We start from the raw sequence: 23813 nt of genomic DNA on the forward strand, positions 1-23813 counted from the left end.
ATCAAACAGTGATGACATCTGTTTGGTGGGAGCCAGAATCCTGGTTGTATCATTTTTCAGCCAATCATGAGCTGGCGAGGATTATTAAAATGGCTGTCAAAATGACTAAATATGCTATGTATTTCCCAATGCAGGCAGCTCAGATCTTTGAGAGTGCAGACTCCATTCTGACCTCCTTTTGGGCCCAAAAGAATAAACTTCTGCTCATGTTGCTTTCAAACCCAGTAAAGGTAAAGGTTTCCCCTGACGTTAAGTCCAGTCATGTCTGACTCTGGGGGTTGGTGCTCATCTCCATTTCTAAGCCGAAGAGCCGGCCTTGTCCGTAAACACCTCCATGGTCATGTGGCCGGCATGACTGCATGGAGTGCCGTTACCTATTGATCTACTCACATTGGGATGTTTTCGAACTGCTAGGTTGGCAGAAGCTGGAGCAATAGCGGGCGCTCATTCCGCTCCCGGGGTTTGAACCTGGGACCTTTCGGTCTGCAAGTTCAGCAGCTCAGTGCTTTAACACACTTCACCATCGGGGCTCCATTTCGTGTCTTAATTTGGAGTAGCAAAGCACATCTTAGCGGATAACTAAAACCACTAATCATAGCATGGATAAATCCTACATGCCCAGACTGCTTTTTTTGGTCAGGAGTGACTTGAAAAACTGCAAGTCGCTTCTGGTGTGAGAGAATTGGCCATCTGCAAGGACGTTGCTCAGGGGACACCCAGATGTTTTTGATATTTTTACCATCCTTGTGGAAGGCTTCTCTCATGTCCCCGCATGGAGCTGGAACTGACAGAGGGAGCTGATCCACGCTCTCCCTGGGTTGGATTTGAACCGGCAACCTTCAGGTCAGCAACCCAACCTTCAAGTCAGCAGTCCTGCCAGGACAAGGGTTTAACCCACTGCTCCATCAGGGGCCCATTTTTGCCCCGATTGCTTATAAAAGACTTATACACGCATTCATCAGAAGTGAGTGATCAGTGTATCTCTTTCTTCAAGCTGCCCATAAATGTGTATTTCATAGATATCAATGTCAAGAAAATATATTTTTGAAAACAGTCCCCTCATGTAAATGTATATGCCTAGCTCACATACATATCTTTGTGTACATCTCTCTTCCACCTCTTTTTTCCTCCTCTTTCTTTTCCCCTCCTTTCTTTTTATTCAGACATTTTATAAACTTTTCTTAATGTGTCACAGTTGTCATCTGCACACATCACCTTTCAGTTGTTAAATGCCATGAACTGGGTTGAACTGTTTGTCTCCATAGCAACTTGGTAAACAGATGCTTTAGAAGCCAAGAGGCAGAAGGTTGTAGTCAGGAGACTGTGGTTGAACCTCCAAGAAAAGGGAGGTGATGACTTTCTTTGGATTAACTTTTTGTGGTTATCAAGATCCTTTTCGTGACAGAAGGTTAACATTACCCCAACATGAAGTGCCAGGTAAGGAAGTTGCCCAGAAAGACTTATTTCATCATCCAAGTTTAGTTTTCTTTCATGGGTTTCCTCAATGTGTACAGCTCTGGATATACACCTTCAAACAAATGCTTCATGTCAGCAAGTCTTGAAATTGCTACCCTTAGAGGGAGGATATGAAATTCCCTGCACTCTTAACAAAATGCAGTTCTTGGCATACTTTGCCTTGAGATGATACAAAACAGATGCAGGCGAGCATCCATTTCCATGTTGTCCACTCATTTCTCTTCAGAAAATGATTAAGTGGTGGCTTTCCTAGAATATTTCAATAGAGAGTATGTACTAATTTATGTCAATGCTGAAGCAGGAGTCAGGAATCAAAAGATGTCCTGCTTGCTGTCCAATGCAAAAACAAGTCAGGAGCAGAAAATGTGAAGTGGATGTTCTTGACTAAGTTGATTTGTGGTTAGAGTAATGCATAGACACAAAATGCTAATGTAATAATGCCGTGAGAGATGTTGAACACAGAATGTATGTGAACTCTTAAAAAGTATTATGGTATATAAATCTAATGATCACAGGTAAAAGCCACAATATGGATTGGCTCCAAGGATTTCAGGATTGAACTTTTTGGAATAATTACATCTGTCTCCTTTCCATGCTTTAAAATCACGCCCTGTGTCTCATCTCCAAGCTATCTAATGAGGTATATGTACATATTCCAAAATCCCCATAAAAACTGAAATCCAAAACACTTCTGGTTCCAGGCGTTTTGCATAAAGGATACTCAACCTATAATAGCTATACCTATGACTACTGAACATTCATAATCTATGGTTGGTCACATTATAGTTTTATCTTCACTCGGGTTTTTGTTATCCTTGAAGATTTAGCTGCTTTTCTAGGGCACATGTCCCTACATTAGACTAATGCAAGGGGCATTCCTCGTCCCATGTCCCAGGCCAGAGATGGGTACTGGCTACAGGTAATCTTGGAAGCTGTGCTCTCTTTGCTCATAAGCTGCTTGACACAAGTGAAATTGAAAATATTTTTGGACCAGGCCCAAATAACTACCTTAACCCAAAGGTCAAGCAGGAATGGCAGAATATAAAGTCAAATTTTGTCCAGAGTTCCCAATTCCTGATCTGATGGACATCAATGGCAAAGCTATTATTAGATTTTTCCTTCTTTCACATTCCATATGTCAGATATCAGGAGTTTTGAAAATAATGCTTTGTTTTTTTCATGTGTAGTTTATTATTGCCAGCCATTTTTGGAGCACAGATGGTAAATATCTTATATACTAATTGTAAGTCTATACATTTTAGAAAAAAATATCAATCCCCAAAACCTGTGCCAATCTATCCACAGACAAATGTGAGAACTATTCCTTAACTGTGTTGTCGAAGGCTTTCATGGCCGGGATCACAGGGTTGTTGTATGTTTTCTGGGCTGTATGGCCATGTTCTAGAAGTATTCTCTCCTGACGTTTCACCCACATCTATGGCAGGCATCCTCAGAGATTGTGAGGTATGGAGAAACTAAGCAAGGAAGGTTTATATATATCTGTGGGAAGTCCAGGGTGAGGGAAGAACTCTTTTCAGTTGGAGGCCAGCGTAAATGTTACATACAGCCTGAAAACATACAACAACCCTGTAAATGTTATAGTTAATCACCCTAATTTGCATTGAATGGCTACATCTACTAGCTACTTTCTGCCTCGGGGCATCCTTTGTTAACTGCCCCTAGTTCCCATGTCTCAGAGTGTTGCTTCTTATTTACTGTTCTGATTTTTGAGTTTTTTAACACTGGTAGCCAGATTTTGTTCATTTTCATGGTTTCCTCCTTTCTGTTGAAGTTGTCCACATGTTTGTGAATTTCAATGGCTTCTCTGTGTAGTCTGACATGATAGTTATTGGAGTGGTCAAGCAATTCTGTGTTCTCAAATAATATACTGTGTCCAGGTTGGTTCATCAGGTGCTCTGCTATGGCTGATTTCTCTGGTTGAGTGAGTCTGCAGTGCCTTTCATGTTCTTTGACTCGTGTTTGGGCGCTGCGTTTGGTGGTCCCTATGTAGACTTGTCCACAGCTGCATGGTATACGGCAGAACAGTAAATAAGAAGCAACACTCTGAGACATGGGAAATAGGGGCAGTTAACAAATGATGCCCCCAGGCAGAAAGTAGCCAGTAGATGAAGCCATTCAATGCAAATTAGGGTGATTAACTGTAACATTTACGCTGGCCTCCAACTGAAAAGAGTTCTTCCCTCACCCTGGACTTCCCACAGATATATATAAACCTTCCTTGCTTAGTTTCTCCATACCTCACAACCTCTGAGGATGCCTGCCATAGATGTGGGCGAAACGTCAGGAGAGAATACCTCTAGAACATGGCCATACAGCCCAGAAAACATACAACAACCCTATTCCTTAACTCTTTATCCAAAAGGAACCATCCCCTTCTCTGAGTATAGTGGTGAAAGGCAAGAGCTTAGTCCATCCCACGAGAACCTAAAAGAATGCCGAACCAGGGAAATGCCCCCTAAGGTGGCATTGGTGCTTTCTTCTCTCTCTGGAACACAACAAATCCATGGATTGTATCAAAATCCATAATTTTGGGCCATTACCTACACTGAGTTTGGGTTCCAAAGAACATCTGGTATCCAGAAAATTGTCTGTTCGTTAATAGTCAATGGGAATCAAATGCATCCATACTCTAATCACTGCTATTGAAGATAGGGACATTTATGTTCTGTGCTTAGCAAGTAAGTTGCAGCTCATTGAAAAGTATGATACTGTACCTTTTATCATAGCTACTGCTAAAGAATGTGAGAGTTTCACATACAATATAAGATACCTAGGTATACCCTAGTATCAACTATGTGCAGTCTGGCTTAAATTTCAGAAATTGAGCTCTATTAGGCAATTTCAGGCATCTCTGCAGTTCCAAGAGACTTGTATTGTCCTAATTCCATTCCACTTTGCTTTGAGACTTGCTGTCTCTCAGAATGATTATATTGAGTTTTTTTATGGTTGATTTTCATAAAATCATAGAATAGTAGAGTTGGAAGAGACCTCATGGGACATCTAGTCCAACTCTCTGCCAAGAAGCAGAAAATCTCATTCAAAGCACCCCCGACAGATGGCCATCCAGCCTTTGCTTAAAAGCCTCCAAAGAAGGAGCCTCCACCACAGCCTGGGGGAGAGAGTTCCACAGCTCTCACAGTGAGGAAGTTCTTCCTGATGTTCAGGTGGAATCTCCTCTCCTGTAGTTTGAAGCCATTGTTCCGCATCCTAGTCTGCAGGCCAGCAGAAAACATATTTGTACATGGCTATCATGTCTCCTCTTAGCCTTCTCTTCTGCAGGCTAAACATGCCAAGCTCTTTAAGCTGCTCCTCATAGGGCTTGTTCATTTTAGTCGCCCTCCTCTGGACACATTCCAGCTTGTCAACATCTCCCTTCAACTGCGGTGCCCAGAATTGGACACAGTATTCCAGGTGTGGTCTGACCAAGGCAGAATAGAGGGGGAGCATGACTTCCCTGGATCTAGACGCTATACCCCTATTGATGCAGGCCAAAATCCCATTAGCTTTTTTAGCCGCCGCATCACATTGTAGGCTCATGTTTAACTTGTTGTCCACGAAGACTCCAAGATCTTTTTCACATGTACTGCTGTCTAGCCAGGCATCCCCCATTCTGTATCTTTGCATTCCATTTTTTCTGCCGAAGTGGAGTATCTTGCATTTGTCCCTGTTGAACTTCATTTTGTTAGTTTCGTCCCATCTCTCTAATCTGTCAAGATCATTTTGAATTCTGCTCCTGTCTTCTGGAGTGTTAGCTATCCCTCCCAGTTTGGTGTTGTCTGCAAACTTGATGATCGTGCCTTCTAACTCTTCATCTAAGTCGTTAATAAAGATGTTAAACAGAACCGGGCCCAGGACGGAGCCCTGCGGCACTCCACTCGTGACTTCTTTCCAAGATGAAGACAATGCATCGGTGAGCACCTTTTGGGTTCGTTCACTTAGCCAATTTCAGATCCACCTAACCATAGTTTTGCCTAGCCCACATTTGACTAGCTTGTTTGCCAGAAGGTCATGGGGGAGCTTGTCGAAGGCCTTACTGAAATCCAGATAGGATACATCCACCGTGTTCCCCGCATTTACCCAGCTTGTAACTCTATCGAAAAAAGAGATCAGATTAATCTGGCATGACTTGTTTTTGGTAAATCCTTGTTGACTATTAGCAATGACTGCATTTGTTTCTAAGTATTTGCAAACCACCTCCTTAATGATCTTTTCCAGAATCTTGCCTGGTATTGACGTGTTTTCCATTTTGTTCATATTCAGTGGGAAAACCATCTCCCAAACTGGAGCTTTTCCATCCCAAACTACCACCCATAGGACCAGCTGGGTATGATGGCACCATACACCAGGGCAGCTATGACAAGTACCGTGAAGCTGTCAAACGGATGCAGCTCAAGAAAAGTAGGTGTGACATTTCTCTCACAAGGGCTTCAAAAAAAAATGCAGTGATCCTCTGGATTCCCTTATAGCAAGGGTGGGTAACAGTGGTCTTCCAGATGCTGTTGGACCACAACTGCTAACATCTCTCACCATTGCTTATGCGGGATAGAGCTGATAAGTCTCCAACAATATGTAGGAAGCCATGGTTGCCCATTTCTGGCAAGAGTGGAGCAAACATGTTTTCATAAAAATAAAATTACAGTTGAGTCTCACTTATCCAACCTTTACTTATACAATGTTCTGTATTCTCCAATGCAATCTGACTTTTAGTAGTCAATGTTTTTGTAGTCAATGTTTTCAATACATTGCAATGTTTTGATTCTAAATTCGTAAATACAGCAATTACTACATAATGTTACATGTATTGAACTTCTTTTTCTGTCAATTTGTTGTAAAACATGATGTTTTTGTGTTTAATTTGTAAAATCATAAGGTAATTTGATGTTTAATAGGCTTTTCCTTAATCCTCATTATCCAATATTTTCGCTTACCCAACGCTCTGCTGGCCCGTTCATGTTGGATAAGCGAGACTCTACTGTACTTCAGTTTTCCTTGGACCTTGGCTCTTATCATCTCTGACCATAGGCCATGCTGTTTCAGTCTAGAGCCCAACTAGCTTAAGGGCCACAGGTTGCTTGGCTCAGCAGAAAGTTGAAATATAGATTGAGGGCAAGAGGGCATCTGGATTTATATTAGTGGTGTGTATTGATTAAGTGCCATCCAAGAGCATATTGAAAGGCTGCCTTAAAAAACAAGGTTATCCAAAGACGAGGAGGAGGGGGAAAGAGAGGAAATGTGCCATAGGGACATATATTAGAGCCAATCATACTTGTACCAATGGAAGTCAACTCTTTGTTGTTCTTGTTGAGTGCATGGCAATTTCTACCTCTCCATTACTTGTGACCTTTCCAAAAGCAGGGCCAGCTACCAGGGAATATTAAAAATATATCTAGGGCACTATGTTAGGGGAGGCATAGGTAGAGAAGAAGGAGAGGACTATAGCAAAGGATGGTTGTAAGGCATGAAATTTTGATACTTCAAGAGCAATCTGTATGACAGAAGTGGGGAACATTGACTTCCCAATAGTTGCTGAATTGCATCAACAATTATATTTTACCAACAATAATGTTGCTACCTAGCATGCACAAATGTTCCTGCCCCCTTTTGATGGACAACATTTGAACCACCTGTGCTAAAGGAATATTGGTCTGAATCCTATTGAGCTAGACTGGATCTATAAAACCAGTTGTCAAGTGGTGAGTAAACATTTTGGTTCAGGTTACATCACCAGTAAGGTTTGGGCAATGTCTCTAGTCTGTACCATTTAGTAAAAGTGTGACCCTTGAGAGGTAGTAGGGGAAATTTTAGTGGTAGCCATCAGGGTGAGAGATAATAGGAACTGCAGTCCAGACATACTCGGGCTATTATGTCCAATCCAAGCAAAGCTCAGCATGACCTGAGGCTCTACTTTGAGTCTACATTTGCTCTACAGGTGCCCCTACAATTGCTTGAGTTCATGCTGAGGTCCTGCAAAGAATTTTGGGCGTCAGGAGGGAATGCTTCTGGAACATGGCCATACAGCCCGGAAAACTCACAGCAACCCATTTTGTACTTGCCCTATCTAAGAACCTAAATGCCTTGCTTGCTTTCCTAGATCCCAACCAAGAGTACAGGATGCCAGTGACCTGCGCACAGGATATTGGCTGGTGGTTGCCTCTTGATCGCTCAGTCAAGCCAGAAGATGCCATACCATGGATGCGGACCCCAAGATACCCTCAGCTGAGGAGCTCCATGACCAAGTGAGCATCTTGGCAGAGGCAAAGACTCAGGCCCCTACTCTCTTAGTCTGGGAGGGAGGTTTTGAATTAAGGTTATGAGAATGTGTAACTAACTAATGGCAAGACCAGCATTCCTTGAAGGCAGTGACATGATGTAATGTATCTTCTTTTCACAGAATGCCTTTCTATGGATCCAAACACTCTTTGAAATTTCTAGCTTATTTTTCAGCATGTCAGGACAAATTAATGTAAGAATATGGGGCCATATGGAATGATGGACAATAACACCCTCCAAATGGCCACATACTTGTGAAAACAGTGCATATTAGAGAATTACTAGGGAGCTGTCTGGGGGAAAAAGGACAGGACCAATCCTCTATGAATTATCATTATGCATATTTTTCTTCTAAGATCTGCATCTCAAACATAGCAAAGAAAATGGTTAAACATGCATCTGGACTTGTACCAATCTGGACTATTGGATGGGGCGGTCACTTGAAGTAATCTCCCCCACTCCTAACATATACAGACATTCCTGTTGTTTCTTGGTTAGGTCTCAGCAGATTTCAGACTAGTGGAAACAATGTTGTTTCATTTAACTATGAGTTCTGCCACATAGATGAAGCCGAAAGAGTAAGGTGGGGGAAGCCTATTTCAAAACAATAATTTTGCATCCCATGAGCTATACCTGGCATGGGCAAACCTAGACCCTCCAGGTGTTTTGGACTTCAACTCCCACAATTCCTAACAGCCTGAGGGCCAAAGTTTGCCCATGCCTGAGCTATACCAGTCAAATTATGATTAACACAAAATCCTAAAAGTGCCTAGCAAAGCTGCACAAACACCCAGTCAAAGAGTATGATAGCTTAAACTGTGGAACAGAAGACTGAGTTCAAATAATGTAGATTTTAAAGAAAGATTATCAGGAAAATATGGTGACATGAAAAACTGTGAACTGCCCTGAAATATTTTGTTGGATAAGCCTTTGTCAGAGAGTAAACCACACCAAATAAACAAGAATTTCAGATCCCATCTTAAACATCTCGTCCTGTTCTTCACTTTCTGTGAGAAAAGAAAATCTATTCTAAAATCATAATCTATTCTAAATGTATCCCAACATTGTAAGAGCTAAAAAAAATCACTTTAAAACCACTTTAAAAATACAGTTAGGAAGAATTCTTGAAAATACAAATTGCCTGATGATGGACTAGACTTCCTTGGAGGGTGGTTTACTCTATTTTGTGAAGCATTTGCAAGCAGGAGTTTGATGTCATCAACTGAAGCTTTAGCTGTGGATTCCTGCATTGACAGGGAATTGAATCAAATATTTTGTGAGGTCATTTCCAGTCTTTAGTATAGACGTTTTTCACTAGTCAAAAATAAACTTTTTAATAAGAGCTTTGCTGCCACTATTTCCTTTCAAATAACACTTATAAGACTGTCAAAGGCTTATAAGGAAACAATGAAAATGAACGAAATCCGGCTACCAGTATTAAAAATCTCTAAAATCAGAACAGTAAATAAGAAACAACACTCTGAAAACAGAGGAATTCCACACCTGAATCAATCAGGAGCAGCGAACACCTCAGAACAAGGGATTCCCCCAGGCAGGAATGAAGCTTCCAAGGCCATTAATGCTAATCAAGGTGATTAATTACAACATTCACACCTGCCTCCAACAGACAAGAGTTCTTTCTCCCACCCTGAAACTTCCACAAATATATAAACCTCCCTTATTTAGTTTTCCAATATATCTCACAATCTCTGAGGATGCCTGCCATAGATATGGGTGAAACATCAGGAGGGAATACTTCTGGAACATGGCCATACAGCCCAGAAAATGCACAACAACTTATAAGACTTATAGAAAGCCTATCATTAACAACCCTGCTCAGGTTTTACAGCCTCAGGGCACAGTAGGTTCCTTGATTGAATCAAGCCATCTATAATGCAGTCTTCCTCTTATTCTACTGCTTTCCACTTTACCAATCATTATTATCTTTTCCAGTAAATAATGTCCCCTCATGTTACATATAAATGGGTCCATTTTGAAGTATAACCACCATTCATTTAGGCTTCTAGGGAGAATTCAGGTTTGCTTTCCTCTAAGACCCATTTATATGTCTTTTTAGCAGTCCACAATATAAATAGAAGTCTCCTCCAGCACAGCATTACAAACAAGTTGATTCCCTTCCTGTAGGCTTCCCGCACTGTCAGCTTTCACTACCAAATATAGAAATCAAAACTACACATTCCATTTATTAGCAGAGGTATGAACAAAGACAATAGCTTCATGGTAAACTGCATGATGTTAATACAAGAGTCCCCACTACTTCATATCTAACAAAAGCAATCTTCCTAGAGTAGGCCTTGAACCCAAGGAAGCTGACATTTGTGGAATAGATTAATTGCTTTCATGTATCAGTGCTAACTAACCACTATAGAGATCTGAAAGCCCTTACTTAACTCTTTGAAAAAATAGAACAAGGATTGTAATTTGCATCATTCTGGATCCTTATATTCCCTCTCACTCTCACATCGGTGCAAATATGCTTTATAACTTGAGGCCTAGGTATCATTTGGTACTGTAGATCAAGTAGTGGATTTATATTCATAAAAGTCTATGTTAAAGTAAGAAAAAAACTAGTTACTCTTAAAGTTATGCCTACATTAATTTGTTTTTTTCCCCACTCCCTTCCTTTGTATGCTGTAAGAGACTAACATATTAATTCTTTTAAAATGGAACCAAATAAACTAATGTATAATAACTATTGAAACAGTTATTGGGTTGCTGTGAGTTTTCCGAGCTGTATGGCCATTTTCCAGAAGCATTCTCTCCTGACATTTCACCCATATCTATGGCAGGCATCCTCAGAAGTTGTTGAGATCTATTGGAGACTTGGCAAGTGAGTTTTCTATATCTGTGGAAGGTCCAGGGTGGGAGAAAGAAGTCTTGTCCGTTGGAGGCAAGTATTGATGTTTCAATTAATCACCTTGATTAGCGCTGAAAAGCCTTACAATTTCAATGCCTAGCTGATTCCTGCCTGAGGAACTTCTTTGTTGGGAGGTGTTAGCTGGCCCTAATTGTTTCATGTCTGGAATTCCCTGAACCAACCTGGACACAGCATAATTGAGAACACAGAAATGCTGGATCACTCTAACAACCACCACGTCAGACTACACAGAGAAGCCACTGAAATCCACACGCATGTGGACAATTTCAACAGAAAGGAGGGAACCATGAAAAAGAACAAAATCTGGCTACTAGTATTAATAAAACTCTAAAATCTGTACAGTAAAGAACAACACTCTGAAGACAGGGGAATTCCAGACATGAAACAATCAGGGCCAGCTAACACCTCCCAACAAAGGATTCCGCCAAGCAGGAATCAGCCAAGTTTTGAAACTGCAAGGCTTTTCAGTGCTAATCAAGGTGACTAATTGAAACATTCACACTTGCTTCCAACAGACAAGAGTTCTTTCTCCCACCCTGGACTTTCCACAGATATGTGAACCTCACTTGCCTAGTCTCCAGCAGACCTCAAAAACCTCTGAGGATGTCTTTCATAGATGTGGGCAAAACATTAGGAGAAAATGCTTCTGGAACATGGCCATACACCCTGGAAAACTCACAGCAACCCAGTGATTCCGGCCATGAAAGCTTTCAAAACACATGAAACAGTTACTGTTTCCTATCAATTACAAAATGAATGTTAAGAGTAACAGATTAGTCTTTTAAGTGCATTTTCCCAGCTCTCATTCACTGGTTGCACCTGCAATGAAATTTCAAGAGGGGGCAGAAGGGGCTTGATTACAAAGTCCAGACTCTCATTTCCTTTTAGCATACATGGGCACCCAATATTATGCTTAATTGTTTCATTTAGAGTAGACATACAATGTGACAGTTGGGTGAGATTGGGTAGATGAAAAAACTGATAAAGGGAACTGCTGTTTTGGTTGGACAGTTGACTCCTGGCTTAGCAGCTCCTCCTTTCTTTCTTTCTGTTTAGCAGAGAGAGTGTATAAATAACAGTTTGATATGGTTTTAACTAGTTTAAATACCCTAAAGCAGTGGTTCTCAACCTGTGGGTCCCCAGATGTTTTGGCCTTCTACTCCCAGAAATCCTAACAGCTTGTATACTGGCTGGGATTTCTGGCAGTTGTAGGCCAAGACACCTGGGGACCCACAGGTTGAGAAACACTGGCTGGATCAATCATGGATCATCACGTCTCATACATATTTTTTTTTTCCGTGTCAGGAGCAACTTGAGTCGCTCCTGGAGTGAGAGAATTGGCCGTCCACAAGGATGTTGCCCAGGGGATGCCCGGATGTTTTGATGTTTTTACCATCCTTGTGGGAGGCTTCTCTCATGTCCCCGCATGGAGCTGGAGCTGATAGAGGGAGCTCATCCGCGCTCTCCCCGGGTGGGATTCGAACCTGGCAGCCTTCAGGTCAGCAAACCAACCTTCAAGTCACGAGGCTTTAATCCACTACGCCACCGGAGGTCCTTTTCATCAGCCACCACACAACTGTGGAAGAACGAAATTAGCTGTCCGAATTTTAAAACCATGTAAAGACATATCTCTTCCAGCAGGTCTACCCAGACAGACTTTAAACATGAATTTCAAGTGTCCTTTGTTTGATCTCTGTTTTGTGTGTTTTAGTATTTTTTTGTAGTTCTACGTTTTGGTGTGTAACTTTTATGGAGGTACGTTTTAGTATATGTATTTGTAGTGTTTTTGCTTTGCTTATGTATTTAAATGGTAAAGCCATGAGGAAAGGCGGGTAAGAAATAAAATAATAATAATAATAATAATAATAATAATAATAATAATAATATGGAAACAATAAACATTGACAAAATTACGATCTGTCAACTGCAAAAGGCCACCTTGTTGGTATCTACATGCATCATCCGAAAATACATCACACAGTCCTAGACACTTGGGAAGTATTCGACTTGTGATTTTGTGATACGAAATCCAGCATATCTATCTTATTTGCTGTGTCATACTATGTTGTTGTGTCAATGATAATAATAATTTGATACACAAGATTATTACACAGCAAACAAGATCACTATTCTGTCTGTTGTATTGGGTCACATGTCAAACACTTCACAAGTGTATTCCTCTTCTTCCTCTCCCTCCTCCTCCTCCTCCTCTTCTATTGCCAGCATGTAATAATGTGGGATGCATCATCTGCTTTTTCCCCCATCCACGAGCATCTTGGAAGCAAACCCCTGTGGGTCCAGAGGGCTCACTCTGTTCCATGCTTAAGAAAACCCTATGAAATGAATAAGGTTGTCATAACTGACAAGTGACCACACACACACTCAACCCTTTAGCCATCGTGGCTCCATCCCATGGACTACAGGGATAAGCCATTTTGTAAGGTACTTAGAATTCTCTGCTGGAAAACTCTGTCGCTTTAGATCAGGAGCATGAAGTAGATTCCAAATTCTTCACTACAATTGAAAAAAAAAACTTCCAAAACAATCAATTTGTTAACAATTTTAAATGGGATAGGGTACTGATTCATCCTATACCATTTGGCGCAATGGGTTAAACCACTGTGCTGCTGAAATTGCTGACCGAAAGGTCGGTGGTTCGAATCCAGGGAGCGGAGTGAGCTCCCGCTGTCAAGTCCAGCTTCTGCCAACCTAGCAAGTTGAATATGTGCCAATGTGAGTAGATGAATAGGTACCGCTCCAGCGAGAAGGTAACAGCCCTCCATGCAGTCATGCTGTCCACGTGACCTTGGAGGTGTCTACGGACAACGCCGGCTCTTTTGCTTAGAAATTGAGATGAACACCAACACCCAAAGTCGGACACAACTGGACTTAACGTCAGGGGAAACCTTTACCTATTATGATGTTATTTAAATGTTCTGATTGTTTTAATGTTATTTATTGTATATTGATATATTGGCATTAATTGCCATTTTTGTAAGCCGCTCTGAGTCCCCGCGGGTGAGAAGGGCGGGGTAGAAATGATAGAAATAAATAATAAATACCTTTACTTTACTGATGCATTGATTAGTTGAGTCATTATATCATTCATAATTCATAAGATGAGACAATAAAATGAGCGGGGGCAAAACAGTCTAGAATAGCATTGCTCCACAAACTGAAGTGCACCTGAGAAAGAGGCATCATATCAATGTTATTTATAACTACATAGTCCATACCTGGAGACCAAATATTGAGGAATCCAGATTCTCCTTGTCCTTCTCCAAACTTAATATGGTTTTAGGGACTGTAACGTATTTGAATGGATGGGAGAGCAAAGTGTTTCCCTTCAGATGTTAACAAACTGCACCTCCCATTGTTGTTCACTACCGATTATGCTTCTTAAGGCTTATGGGAGTCAATGTCCAATAATACTTGAACAGCCATAAATTGAAATGGCATTCTTGCCCTTCTGGTTCACACAATAAGAAGTAGGAAAAGGGAAACTACATAATGCTTTCTTCTCTTCTTGCTTTTACCCCTGCAGATTTGTGGACAGAATGGGTATCAGCAACCCTCTTTTCACCATGTTCTGAGGGATTCCTAGAGGATCGTAATGGGGGACATGACGGATTCCTTGTGCCAGTGGATACAATAGCTGCACTACAACTGTTGCCACATTAAGGACAGGCACATCTCTAGTACTAATACAGAGACTCAAGATGTCATTTATACCTCCTTGGCTAGCGTTATTATTCTTGCGTAAAAACTGGCAGACAAACTGCCTCACCAAATAGCATTGTTCACCAGTGTGCTTGTAGTCATCAAAGCACAAAAATAAGTTATAAAGCAAGGAGCTTAACTTAGTGCATAACACAAACGTTTTCGGGTAACAATGCTACTAACATATTTATGCCCAAAAAGTAATGTGATGACTGGTGAGACTGGGTAAATTGCCACTATAGACTTAATGAAGGTTTACACCACTTTAAAAGCTACAGCTCAATGCTATGGAAACCTGGGAGTTGTTATTTTACAATGTCTTGAAACTTGCTGGTAGCTTTCCAACCTACATTTCCCAGGATTTAACTGTTGGAGGCCAGTGTGAATGTTGTAACTAATCACCTTGATTGTTATTTAATGATTGCTTCCTGCCTGGGGGAATCCTTTGTTGGGAGGTGTTAGCTGGCCCTGACTGATTCATGTCTGGAATTCCTCTGTTTTTAGAATGTTGCTCTTTATTTACTGTTCTGATTTTAGAGGTTTTTAATACTGGTAGCCAAATTTTGTTCATTCTTATGGTTTCCGCCTTTTTGTTGAAATTGTCCACATGCTTGTGGATTTCAATGGCTTCTCTGGGTAGTCTGACATGGTAGTTGTTGGAGTGGTTGAGCATTTCTGTGTTCTCAAATAATGTACTGTGTCCAGGTTGGTTCCTCAAGTGCTCTGCTATGGCTGGCTTTTCTGGCTGAATGAGTCTGCAGTGTCTTTCAGGTTCCTTAAATCATAGAATAATAGAGTTGGAAGAGACCTCATGGGCCATCTAGTCCAACCCCCTGCCAAGAAGCAGAAAATTGCATTCAAAGCACCCCCAACAGATGGCCATCCAGCCTCTGCTTAAAAGCCTCCAAAGAAGGAGCTTCCACCACCCTCCCGGACAGAGTCCACTGCCGAACAGCCCTCACAGTGAGGAAGTTCTTCCGGATGTTCAGGTGGAATCTCCTTTCCTGTAGTTTAAAGCAATTGTTCCACGTCTTAGTCTCCACGACAGCAGAAAACAAGCATGCTCCCTCTTCCTTATGATACCCTTTCACATATTTGTACATGGCTATCATGTCTCCTCTCAGCCTTCTCTTCTTCAGGCTATACATGCCCAGCTCTTTAAGCCACTCCACACAGGGCTTGTTCTCCAGACCCTTAATCATTTTAGTCGCCCTCCTCTGGACACCTTCCAGCTTCTATCTCCCTTCAACTGCGATGCCCAGAATTGGACACAGTATTCCAGGTGTGGTCTGACCAAGGCAGAATAGAGGGGTAGCATGACTTTCCTGGATCTAGACGCTATTCCCCTATTGATGCAGGCCAGAATCCCGTTGGCTTTCTTAGCAGCCACATCACATTGTTGGCTCATGTTTAACTTGTTGTCCACGAGGACTCCAAGGTCTTTTTCACTAGTACTGCTGTCGATCCAGGCATCCCCCATTCTGTATCTTTGCATTTCATTTTTTTCTGCCTAAGTGAAGTATCTTGCATTTGTCCCTGTTGAACTTCATTTTGTTAGTTTTGGCCCATCTCTCTAGTCTGTTAAGATCGTTTTGAATTCTGCTCCTGTCTTCTGGAGTGTTAGCTATCCCTCCCAGTTTGGTGTCGTCTGCAAACTTGATGATCGTGCCTTCTAACCCTTCGTCTAAGTCGTTAATAAAGATGTTGAACAGAACCGGGCCCAGGACGGAGCCCTGCGGCACTCCACTCGTGACTTCTTTCCAAGATGAAGACGACGCATTGGGGAGCACCCTTTGCGTTCATTTGCGTAGCCAATTACAGATCCACCTAACTGTAGTTTTGTCTAGCCCACATTTTACTAGTTTGTTTTCCAGAAGGTTGTGCGGGACTTTGTTGAAGGCCTTACTGAAATCCAGGTATCTTACATCCACGGCATTCCCTGTATCGACCCAGCTTGTAACTCTATCGAAAAAAGATTTGTGTTTGGGCAATGCTGCACTTGGTGGTCCCTATGTAGACTTGTCCATAGCTACATGGGGTATATGGTAGACTCCTGCAGAGGTGAGAGGATCCCTCTTGTCCTTCGCTGAACGTAGCATTTGTTGGATTTTCTTGGTGGGTCTGTAGATAGTTTGTAGGTTGTGTTTCTTTATCAGCTTACCTATGCAATCAGTGGTTCCCTTGATGTATGGTAAGAACACAGTAAATAAAGAACACCACTCTGAAAACAGAGGAATTCCAGACACGAATCAATCAGGGCTAGCTAACACCTCCCAACAAAGGATTCCGCCAAGCAGGAAGCAGCCTTTAAATGCCAATCAAGGTGATTAATTGCAACAATGGCCTTCAACAGACAAGAGTTCTTTCTCCCACTCTGGACCTTCCACAGATATATAAACTTCACTAGGCTAGTTTCCAATATATCTCACAACCTCTGAGGATGCCTGTCTTAGATGTGGGTGAAATGTCAGGAGAGAATGCTTCTGGAACATGGCCATATAGCCTGGAAAACTCACAACAACCCAGTGACTCCAGCCATGAAAGCCTTCAACAATACTTTGCTTTTACCACAGAAGAAAAAGAAATAAACCATGTAATAGAAAGTGATCTTTAATATATAATTTATATATTTATATATTTATATATATATGTACACACACACAAAAGAAAAAGAGTACCAAATAAGTGCCATATCGCCCACTCCACTCACATGTCTCCCCCAAGGAATACAACTGAACCATTTAAGGACCAGCTGTCAAGGGAATGGGGAAATCTGGATTGGATGGTGCCCTCCCAATCCCCTTTCTCCTTCCCCATAGCAAATCCCCATCAATAACGCACAGGCTGTGCACCAGGGCAGTTGCTGCCCATTAAAAAAAAAAAAAAAAAAAAAACAACTTTCCTGTTAAAACATTTAAAGCAATAAAATAGCTTTCTTAACCATCAAGAATGTTTTTTTTAAAAAAGTTTTTCCCCAACTTGCTTTAAAAAAGTCACTTAATTTGGATTTATTTTTTGCATTAAAAACACTTGGTTTTCCCCTTCATTCATCTGCTTTAAAAAGAACAGAGACCCAACAAAGAGACTTATCTTGCTTTCCAATGGCTTGAATGTTTCTGACTGGTGCCACTTTTAGCAAGAAGTTGAGCAAAATAAACTTTGTTTTTAAGGAAACTCTGTTTTAGTATGAGAATCCCACTTGACATGTGGAAATGAGGTGGGAAGCAAGGGGAGAAGGGAGAGAGAGAGAGACAAGTGTTGCAATTTTGACAGTATTAAATTCAATGGAAACCTCAAAATAGGAAGGGGTCTCTTCTGCACAAATACTTGCAATCCACTCAGTTCAGAGCTGCTACAAAGATAGAGTCCTCTTGAAATTAGTGGAAAGGGGCCAAAGGTGGTCCCCTCCAGGGGAAGAAAACATTTGTTGCAGCCATCATAATGTCATCTCCTCCAGAAAAGGGAGAAAACAACACGGACAGAACCGAAATGGGCTACAAATCTTTGCTATCAGAGATGTCTGCTGACCCATAAATAGAGTCAAGGCAACAATCAGTAAACAAAGCATTCTCAAAATCGAAGCCACTTTTCTCTGCACAGCCACAGGCTGGAGGCTCTGATGGTGAACTTGCATTAGTAAGATCTGCCCCATGTCTACACATAGTGGCCCTTCCCCAAACCTGTGCTCATCACGTGTACATTTTACGCACAGTCTGTTGTCACTAAAGAGTCAGAGCTTTTTTAAGCATTTAAAACCTCGGAAAGGTGACTGGGGCTTGTTCAGACAGAAATGGAACCTCCTCAATCTGCTGAAAACATGACTGCAGGAATCTCCTTCTCTTGAACTCACACTGCCAAATGCTCTTCAACTTGTATTTCACACATAGCTCTTTGCTGAGAAGTGCCTTACCTGTTTTCTCCTTGGAAAAATGATTTTGGACTGCACACCTCAGGTGCCCCAAGCCACTGGCGTTATGGGCTGAAGGACTGTGAGAGGCAGTCCTAAAATGTAATTTCCCCAAGTTCTGTTTTTCTAACATGCACACACACATCTTCCTCTACACCAGTGGTTCTTAACCTATGGATTCCCAGATTTTTTGCCTTCAGCTCCCAGAAACAGCTGGTAAACCGGCTGGGATTTCTGGGAGTTGCAGGCCAAAACACCCGGGGACCCACAGGTTGAGAACCACTGCTCTACACAACTGATGGAGTCCAGGGCAACTATTCACAAATGCAGTCAGGCCCCAGCTTGTTCCAAGTTCATACAAGTATCTCAGCGGATAATGGGAGAATAGGAGGAAAAAAGGGAAAGTATAAGAACTGTTCTGGAACAAATGTGTTTGTAAACATATATTTTAAAAATGGAGGATTTCCCCTCCCTGACCCCATCTCCTTCCACCCTGAAAGAAATTGAGTCCAGAGGGACAAACCATTTGAGGTGAAGACCAATGAGAGAAATCTTATGGGCAGAGGAGGGAGACTTGGCACATAGTAACAAAAGGACCATAATGAAAGGAAGAAGCTTGCTCCCACTTCCATTTTCAGGACAGAGCCCCTGCGAAAAAACAGCTAATTCTTTTCTTGGTGGGCTCTCATAACGAGAAAGAGGCTCCTTTCTACAGGAAGGTGGAAAAATGGGGATACAGACAAAACCACATTCCCCTAATGTTAGGAAACTAAGGCAAGTTGTCTCTCCATGGCGTGGGTACACTTCTTTCATTCTGCCACGGAGAGAAAGAGAATGTTACTTTTTGGACTACAAATCCCCAAGTATGCTGGCTGTGGGGAATTTGGGGCATTGGAGCCCAAAGCAGTAACTCTTTCAAAGTAAGTATGGGAGAAGATATGGCAGGGGAAGTGGAGGGAACCAAGCCCACTCCCTGCCTACTCTTTGGCATCAAAACCACCAATGCCACCCAAAGGCCCCTTTTTCTTGGGGTACACTCCCAGTGTTTGTCACCACAGGTCCTTCAGACTAAATAATTTGGCAAATGAGAACTGTACCCCCAGGAACAACGACCCCTTGCTACAAAAGAAGAGGCACATCCCCAAATGTCACAGTGAATGTGCGTATGTGTCAAAGAGAGAAACAAAGAGTCAGAGGCAAAGTGGCTCTTCTGAAGGGAGGGACACCACAATCGAGACGTGTTGGGTGGGAGGCAAGCCGCTTCCCCGCCAGGACTGTGCTGCGTCTCTTTCTGAAAGTCTGGGTAAAGGGCACCTCTCAAAAACATCCAGGCAATGTTGGCCAAGAGAATGGGAGAAGGACAAAACCCTCTCCACCCCCATACAAACAATAAAACCAAACATCCGCTTTCTGGATCCACAAATATGAACAGGCAAGGTCTTAAAAGTCCTGCTGCAGGTTCCTGTTGCCAAGTTCTTCAGTTCATCCCAGGAGAAGCAGAAGGTTTGCAGTAATGGATTTCTTTCCCTTACTTACAAATCAGTGCCCACGCAGGACCCAAAAGGGGATGCTGTAAGGTAGGCTTTTGCTCCCAATAAATAAAAAATAAGTCTCTTCGGGTGTAAAGTGACCCCTGACAGTTCCTCTCCTTCCAACACCACAGACGAAACCTACTTTGGAGGTTGTAGGGTGCCTTCTTTCCCCCCTCAGCATTTTAGGAGGGTATGTCTGAAATCCAGAGCAAACAGAGCAAGAGAAAGAAAAAGGGAACGAACCAATTGACCCCACACTGCCTAAGACCAGCTTAATAGGTCCCTTGGCAGCAAAGGCTAACTGGTAGGGCCACCATTCAGGAAATAGGTGGTCATCTCGCCTTTGCCTTTGACTTTGACAACTCCACGAAACTCCAGCTGGTAACCTTTGGCTGCCAATACCTGATAGAGGTCAGTTGTCACCTAGAAAAAAGAAGACAGGCAGAGGTTTTTGTTACAGTAAGCGGAAAGACCTAGCCTCAAGTGGAAGGTGCCCTTAACGTTTCATCTAACCATTCATTATATTTTAATCCCACCTTTCTTGCAATGAACTCAAGATGGGAGTCCACAGTGCTCCAACTCCACATATTCAAACCCCCAACAAGCAGCCACCTTGTGAAGTAGGTCAAGCCACCCATCAAGTTTTATTATTTGATTTACTTATTGCATTTCTATACTGCTCTTCTCATCCCTGGGGGACTCAGAGCATGTACAACATGAAAAAATGGCAAAAATTCAATGCCGAACATACATATATACATACATAACATAATTAAATCAATAATATATAAATATGAATTAAACCCATTAAAATTATGCAAGGAAACATCATAACATGAACATTAAACATATTAAACATTGCACCGGTCCCATGGTTATCATTTATGGGGTCTCAAGCCTAGCTCTCCCAAAACTTCTAAACTATTACATTCCAGGGTCTGATTCTACTCCAGTCTTCTACAAAGTCCAATATGTATGAATGATGGCAGGTTGGTAAAAGGCTGCCCCAGTACAACTACTATGCAGTGGCTACCACTAAATTGGATGGCTTGAAGAAACAAGTCAGATTTGCAGAATGCCATATTCAGAGGCATTCTATCTCCAGACAAGGGATATTGTCATTTTGTGCTATGTATGAATTTGTCATTAACATCTTGAGGGGTACACTGGAAACATGATACCTGTTGAGTTGGACTCCTGGTCTGATCTGGCAAAGGAGCTCTTATATTCCTAATGCACCAAGACTTTGGTAAAATCGTCAAGAGGGGGAGCTCTAGTGATACAATCCTCCATAGTATAGTTATTGGAAATATATGACTCCAGACAAGAGTATTGTTTCCAAAGCAGCTTACAACAAATAACGATTAACAACATAAATTACCCCTCTTTTTTTTTTGCAGAAGCTTCCTCCAGAGATGGATAACAGCTCCTACTCTCCACCACCCCCAAATCCCCCTCCCAAAATAACTGACAGAAAAATCTAGAAGAAGAGGACGATCAGTGCGAGAGTAAGGAAGACAGATCCTCCACTTAACTTTATATTTAACCATGGTCCCCACTAGCTTACAAGGCGGGATGGGAGTGGAACAGTGGTTCTCAACCTGTGGCTCCCCAGATGTCTTGGCCTTCAACTCCCAGAAATCCTAACAGCTGGTAAACTGGCTGGGATTTCTGGGAGTTGTAGATTTAAACACCTGGGGACCCACAGGTTGAGAACTACTGGAGTGGAAGAATGAGCTAAAGCCCTCCACCTCATCCAAGTATTCCAGCTGCAGGTATTTTTCAATGTATGTTACCCCAGACTTTAGAAAAAGCTTAGATTGGCAGCTTGAGAAAAGGCCTGTTCTGTGGTGACCCCATGTTTACAAAATATACTCCTCAGAATATGTGCCTGCAAGCAATATTGTCATCTTTCTAGCACTATGTAAAAATCTATCTGTTCCTCCCAGAACATGTTATAAATAAGTGACAACAAGTTGCAGGTAACAGCCTATAACAGTTTCTAGGCAACTAGATACTATTTTAAAGACAGAGCAATTGGTGGCAGAGAGTGGGGGGCGGGTTATAAAATTTAAATTATATTATTAGGGTATTAATAAAGTTATCAAGTTACTCTTAAGAGTTCTTTTAAATAGCATTCTAGGGTGCTGTGAAGCAGTTTGACATTTTCCCCAAGTTTGTATGCCTTTCCCTTAAAAACTTAAGAAGTAACGACCCATAGCAATGAACAATTTGTAAAAGATTGCCTTTTAAACATTATGAAGAGTAATAGGAACCCCACTATTTTTAACAAGTAAATTGATGTGGACAGTGGTGATTTGAGTACTGGATTAGCACTCCAGGAGACCAGGGTTCAAATCCATGCTCAGTCATAGAAACTCATGAGGTTATCTTGGGCAAGTCACACACTTTCACAGGAAGGCAAAGGCAAGCCTCCAAACAAATCTTTGCTGAGATAATCCCAGAATAGTGTCATCTTTAGGTTGCCATCATTTAGAAAAGTCTTTAAAAGCTCCAAACTCTAATTTTCTGAAGTATTTGGACCCAAGCTATGGATATTTGTATGTATGGGGGTTGGAATGTCTCCCTCCCGCCCCCCCGCCCCCCGCTGGGGATGTAACTATTTGCGGAAATATGCATATCGTTATTGTTATTATTATCACTATCATTATGACTGTGTTTTTTATACCGCACTTTTTCTCTCCACAAGGAGATTTAAAGCGGCTTGAGGTTGCAAGATAATGGCAATCATAGTCAAAACAGCTGTTCTCACCTGAATGCGGTCAGGGACACCAGTGCTATCCATACGGCTGGAGACATTCACGGTGTTGCCCCAGATGTCATACTGTGGTTTTCGGGCTCCAATCACCCCTGCCACCACTGGCCCAATGTTTAGTCCTATGGGAGGAAAAAATAAAATATGTCAGGATGTGGGGAAGGGAGAGAAAATGGTCTTAGTCGTTCAATCTTGAGATCACTTATCTGCTCTTTAACGTGATGATCCACTTCATCACATTTACTAAATTCCACTGAGTCCTAGACTTCAGAAGTGGTAACCATGGTATTCATCACATTAGGTTGGGTTCAAGTGTAGGGCAGAGCATTCTTTCTGTGTCTAAAGTGTTGGGAACAGCTTTCTTTTCATACGTTTCAGGAGGTGGTTGGGAAGTGGATTCTTGGGACATGATCCAGATGTAGATGGGCAGAATAGCCAGTTCTATAATGTGGTGGCATTCGTTGCTCTCATGATTAAAATGATGCGTTTAGCCAATTTGTGGAAATGCTCCTCTGAGGAAAAGTATGGGAAGCGGCGGGTGGCCTCTGGTTGTTCCTTTAATGGGTCCCCCCCCCGCCCCCCCAGTCCAACCCCATTCTGCCTTCTTGACCACGGATGGATCATGGATGATGAGATTTGCAGTACTTTCACCTGCTTTGGATCTGACTTCAACAGAACACCATGACCCCTATGAATGACCAACTTGGACTAAACTTGGCACAGAGATGCCCCCTGACCAACTAAATATACTGGAGAGATTTGGGGGAATTGACCTTAATTTTGGGGAGTTATAGTTCACTTACATCCAGAGAGCACTGAACCCAGCCAACGTTGGATCTGGACTTAACTTGGAAAACAGACCCAACATGGCTAACTGTGAATCCAGGCAGAGTTTGGGGGTGATTGACCTTGGAATATGGGAGTTGTAGTACACCCTTATCCAGAGAGCCCTCTGAACCCCACCAATGACAGATCTGGATTACACTTGTCACACAGACACAATGTGGCCAACTCTGAATACTGGTGGGGTTTCGGGGTGATTGACCCACAATTTTGGCAGCTGTACTTCATCCACATGCCCCTTCTAATGGGAGCATTCAAAAATAACAAAAGAAAAGACTGGCTTTTTCTAATAAATAGTGTAATAAATTACCAAATTGATATTATCAAACATCCCAAAACAAAATATGCCCTTTTCAAATAACCCGGGCA

At 42.0% G+C, this 23813-nt stretch overlaps 2 protein-coding genes across 5 annotated transcripts in view; one reads left to right on the forward strand and one right to left on the reverse strand.

The window, feature by feature from the left end:
• Nucleotides 1–1281: 1281 nt before the first annotated feature.
• Nucleotides 1282–14397, forward strand: spmip11 (sperm microtubule inner protein 11). Its single transcript, XM_003216955.4, has 4 exons — nucleotides 1282–1437; nucleotides 5758–5895; nucleotides 7589–7733; nucleotides 14211–14397. The coding sequence occupies exons 1-4, from the start codon at nucleotides 1353–1355 to the stop codon at nucleotides 14257–14259; spliced, it is 417 nt and encodes a 138-aa protein (XP_003217003.1). The 5' UTR covers nucleotides 1282–1352; the 3' UTR covers nucleotides 14260–14397.
• Nucleotides 14398–16980: 2583 nt separating this feature from the next.
• The window catches only part of adcy6 (adenylate cyclase 6), an 86838-nt gene continuing 80005 nt past the window's right edge, over nucleotides 16981–23813 (reverse strand). For all 4 annotated transcript variants that reach the window (XM_008104027.2, XM_008104026.2, XM_008104028.3 and 1 more), the window contains exons 22-23: nucleotides 22599–22723; nucleotides 16981–20248 (exon numbers count right to left, since the gene is read on the reverse strand). In XM_008104027.2, the coding sequence (XP_008102234.1) occupies nucleotides 20123–20248; nucleotides 22599–22723 (251 nt within the window). In that variant the 3' untranslated portion in view covers nucleotides 16981–20122. The remainder of the gene's footprint in view (nucleotides 20249–22598; nucleotides 22724–23813) is intronic.

This window comes from Anolis carolinensis, chromosome 2, assembly GCF_035594765.1.
Source record: "Anolis carolinensis isolate JA03-04 chromosome 2, rAnoCar3.1.pri, whole genome shotgun sequence".
NCBI lineage: Eukaryota > Metazoa > Chordata > Lepidosauria > Squamata > Dactyloidae > Anolis > Anolis carolinensis.

Bases quoted from the DNA above. Each gene is read 5' to 3' on its own strand.
- spmip11 (XM_003216955.4), top strand. From the start codon at position 1,353: ATGACTTTCTTTGGATTAACTTTTTGTGGTTATCAAGATCCTTTTCGT. The intron at 5,896-7,588 runs GTAGGTGTGACA...TTGCTTTCCTAG, and splicing joins ACGGATGCAGCTCAAGAAAA to ATCCCAACCAAGAGTACAGG. The intron at 7,734-14,210 runs GTGAGCATCTTG...TTACCCCTGCAG, and splicing joins CTGAGGAGCTCCATGACCAA to ATTTGTGGACAGAATGGGTA.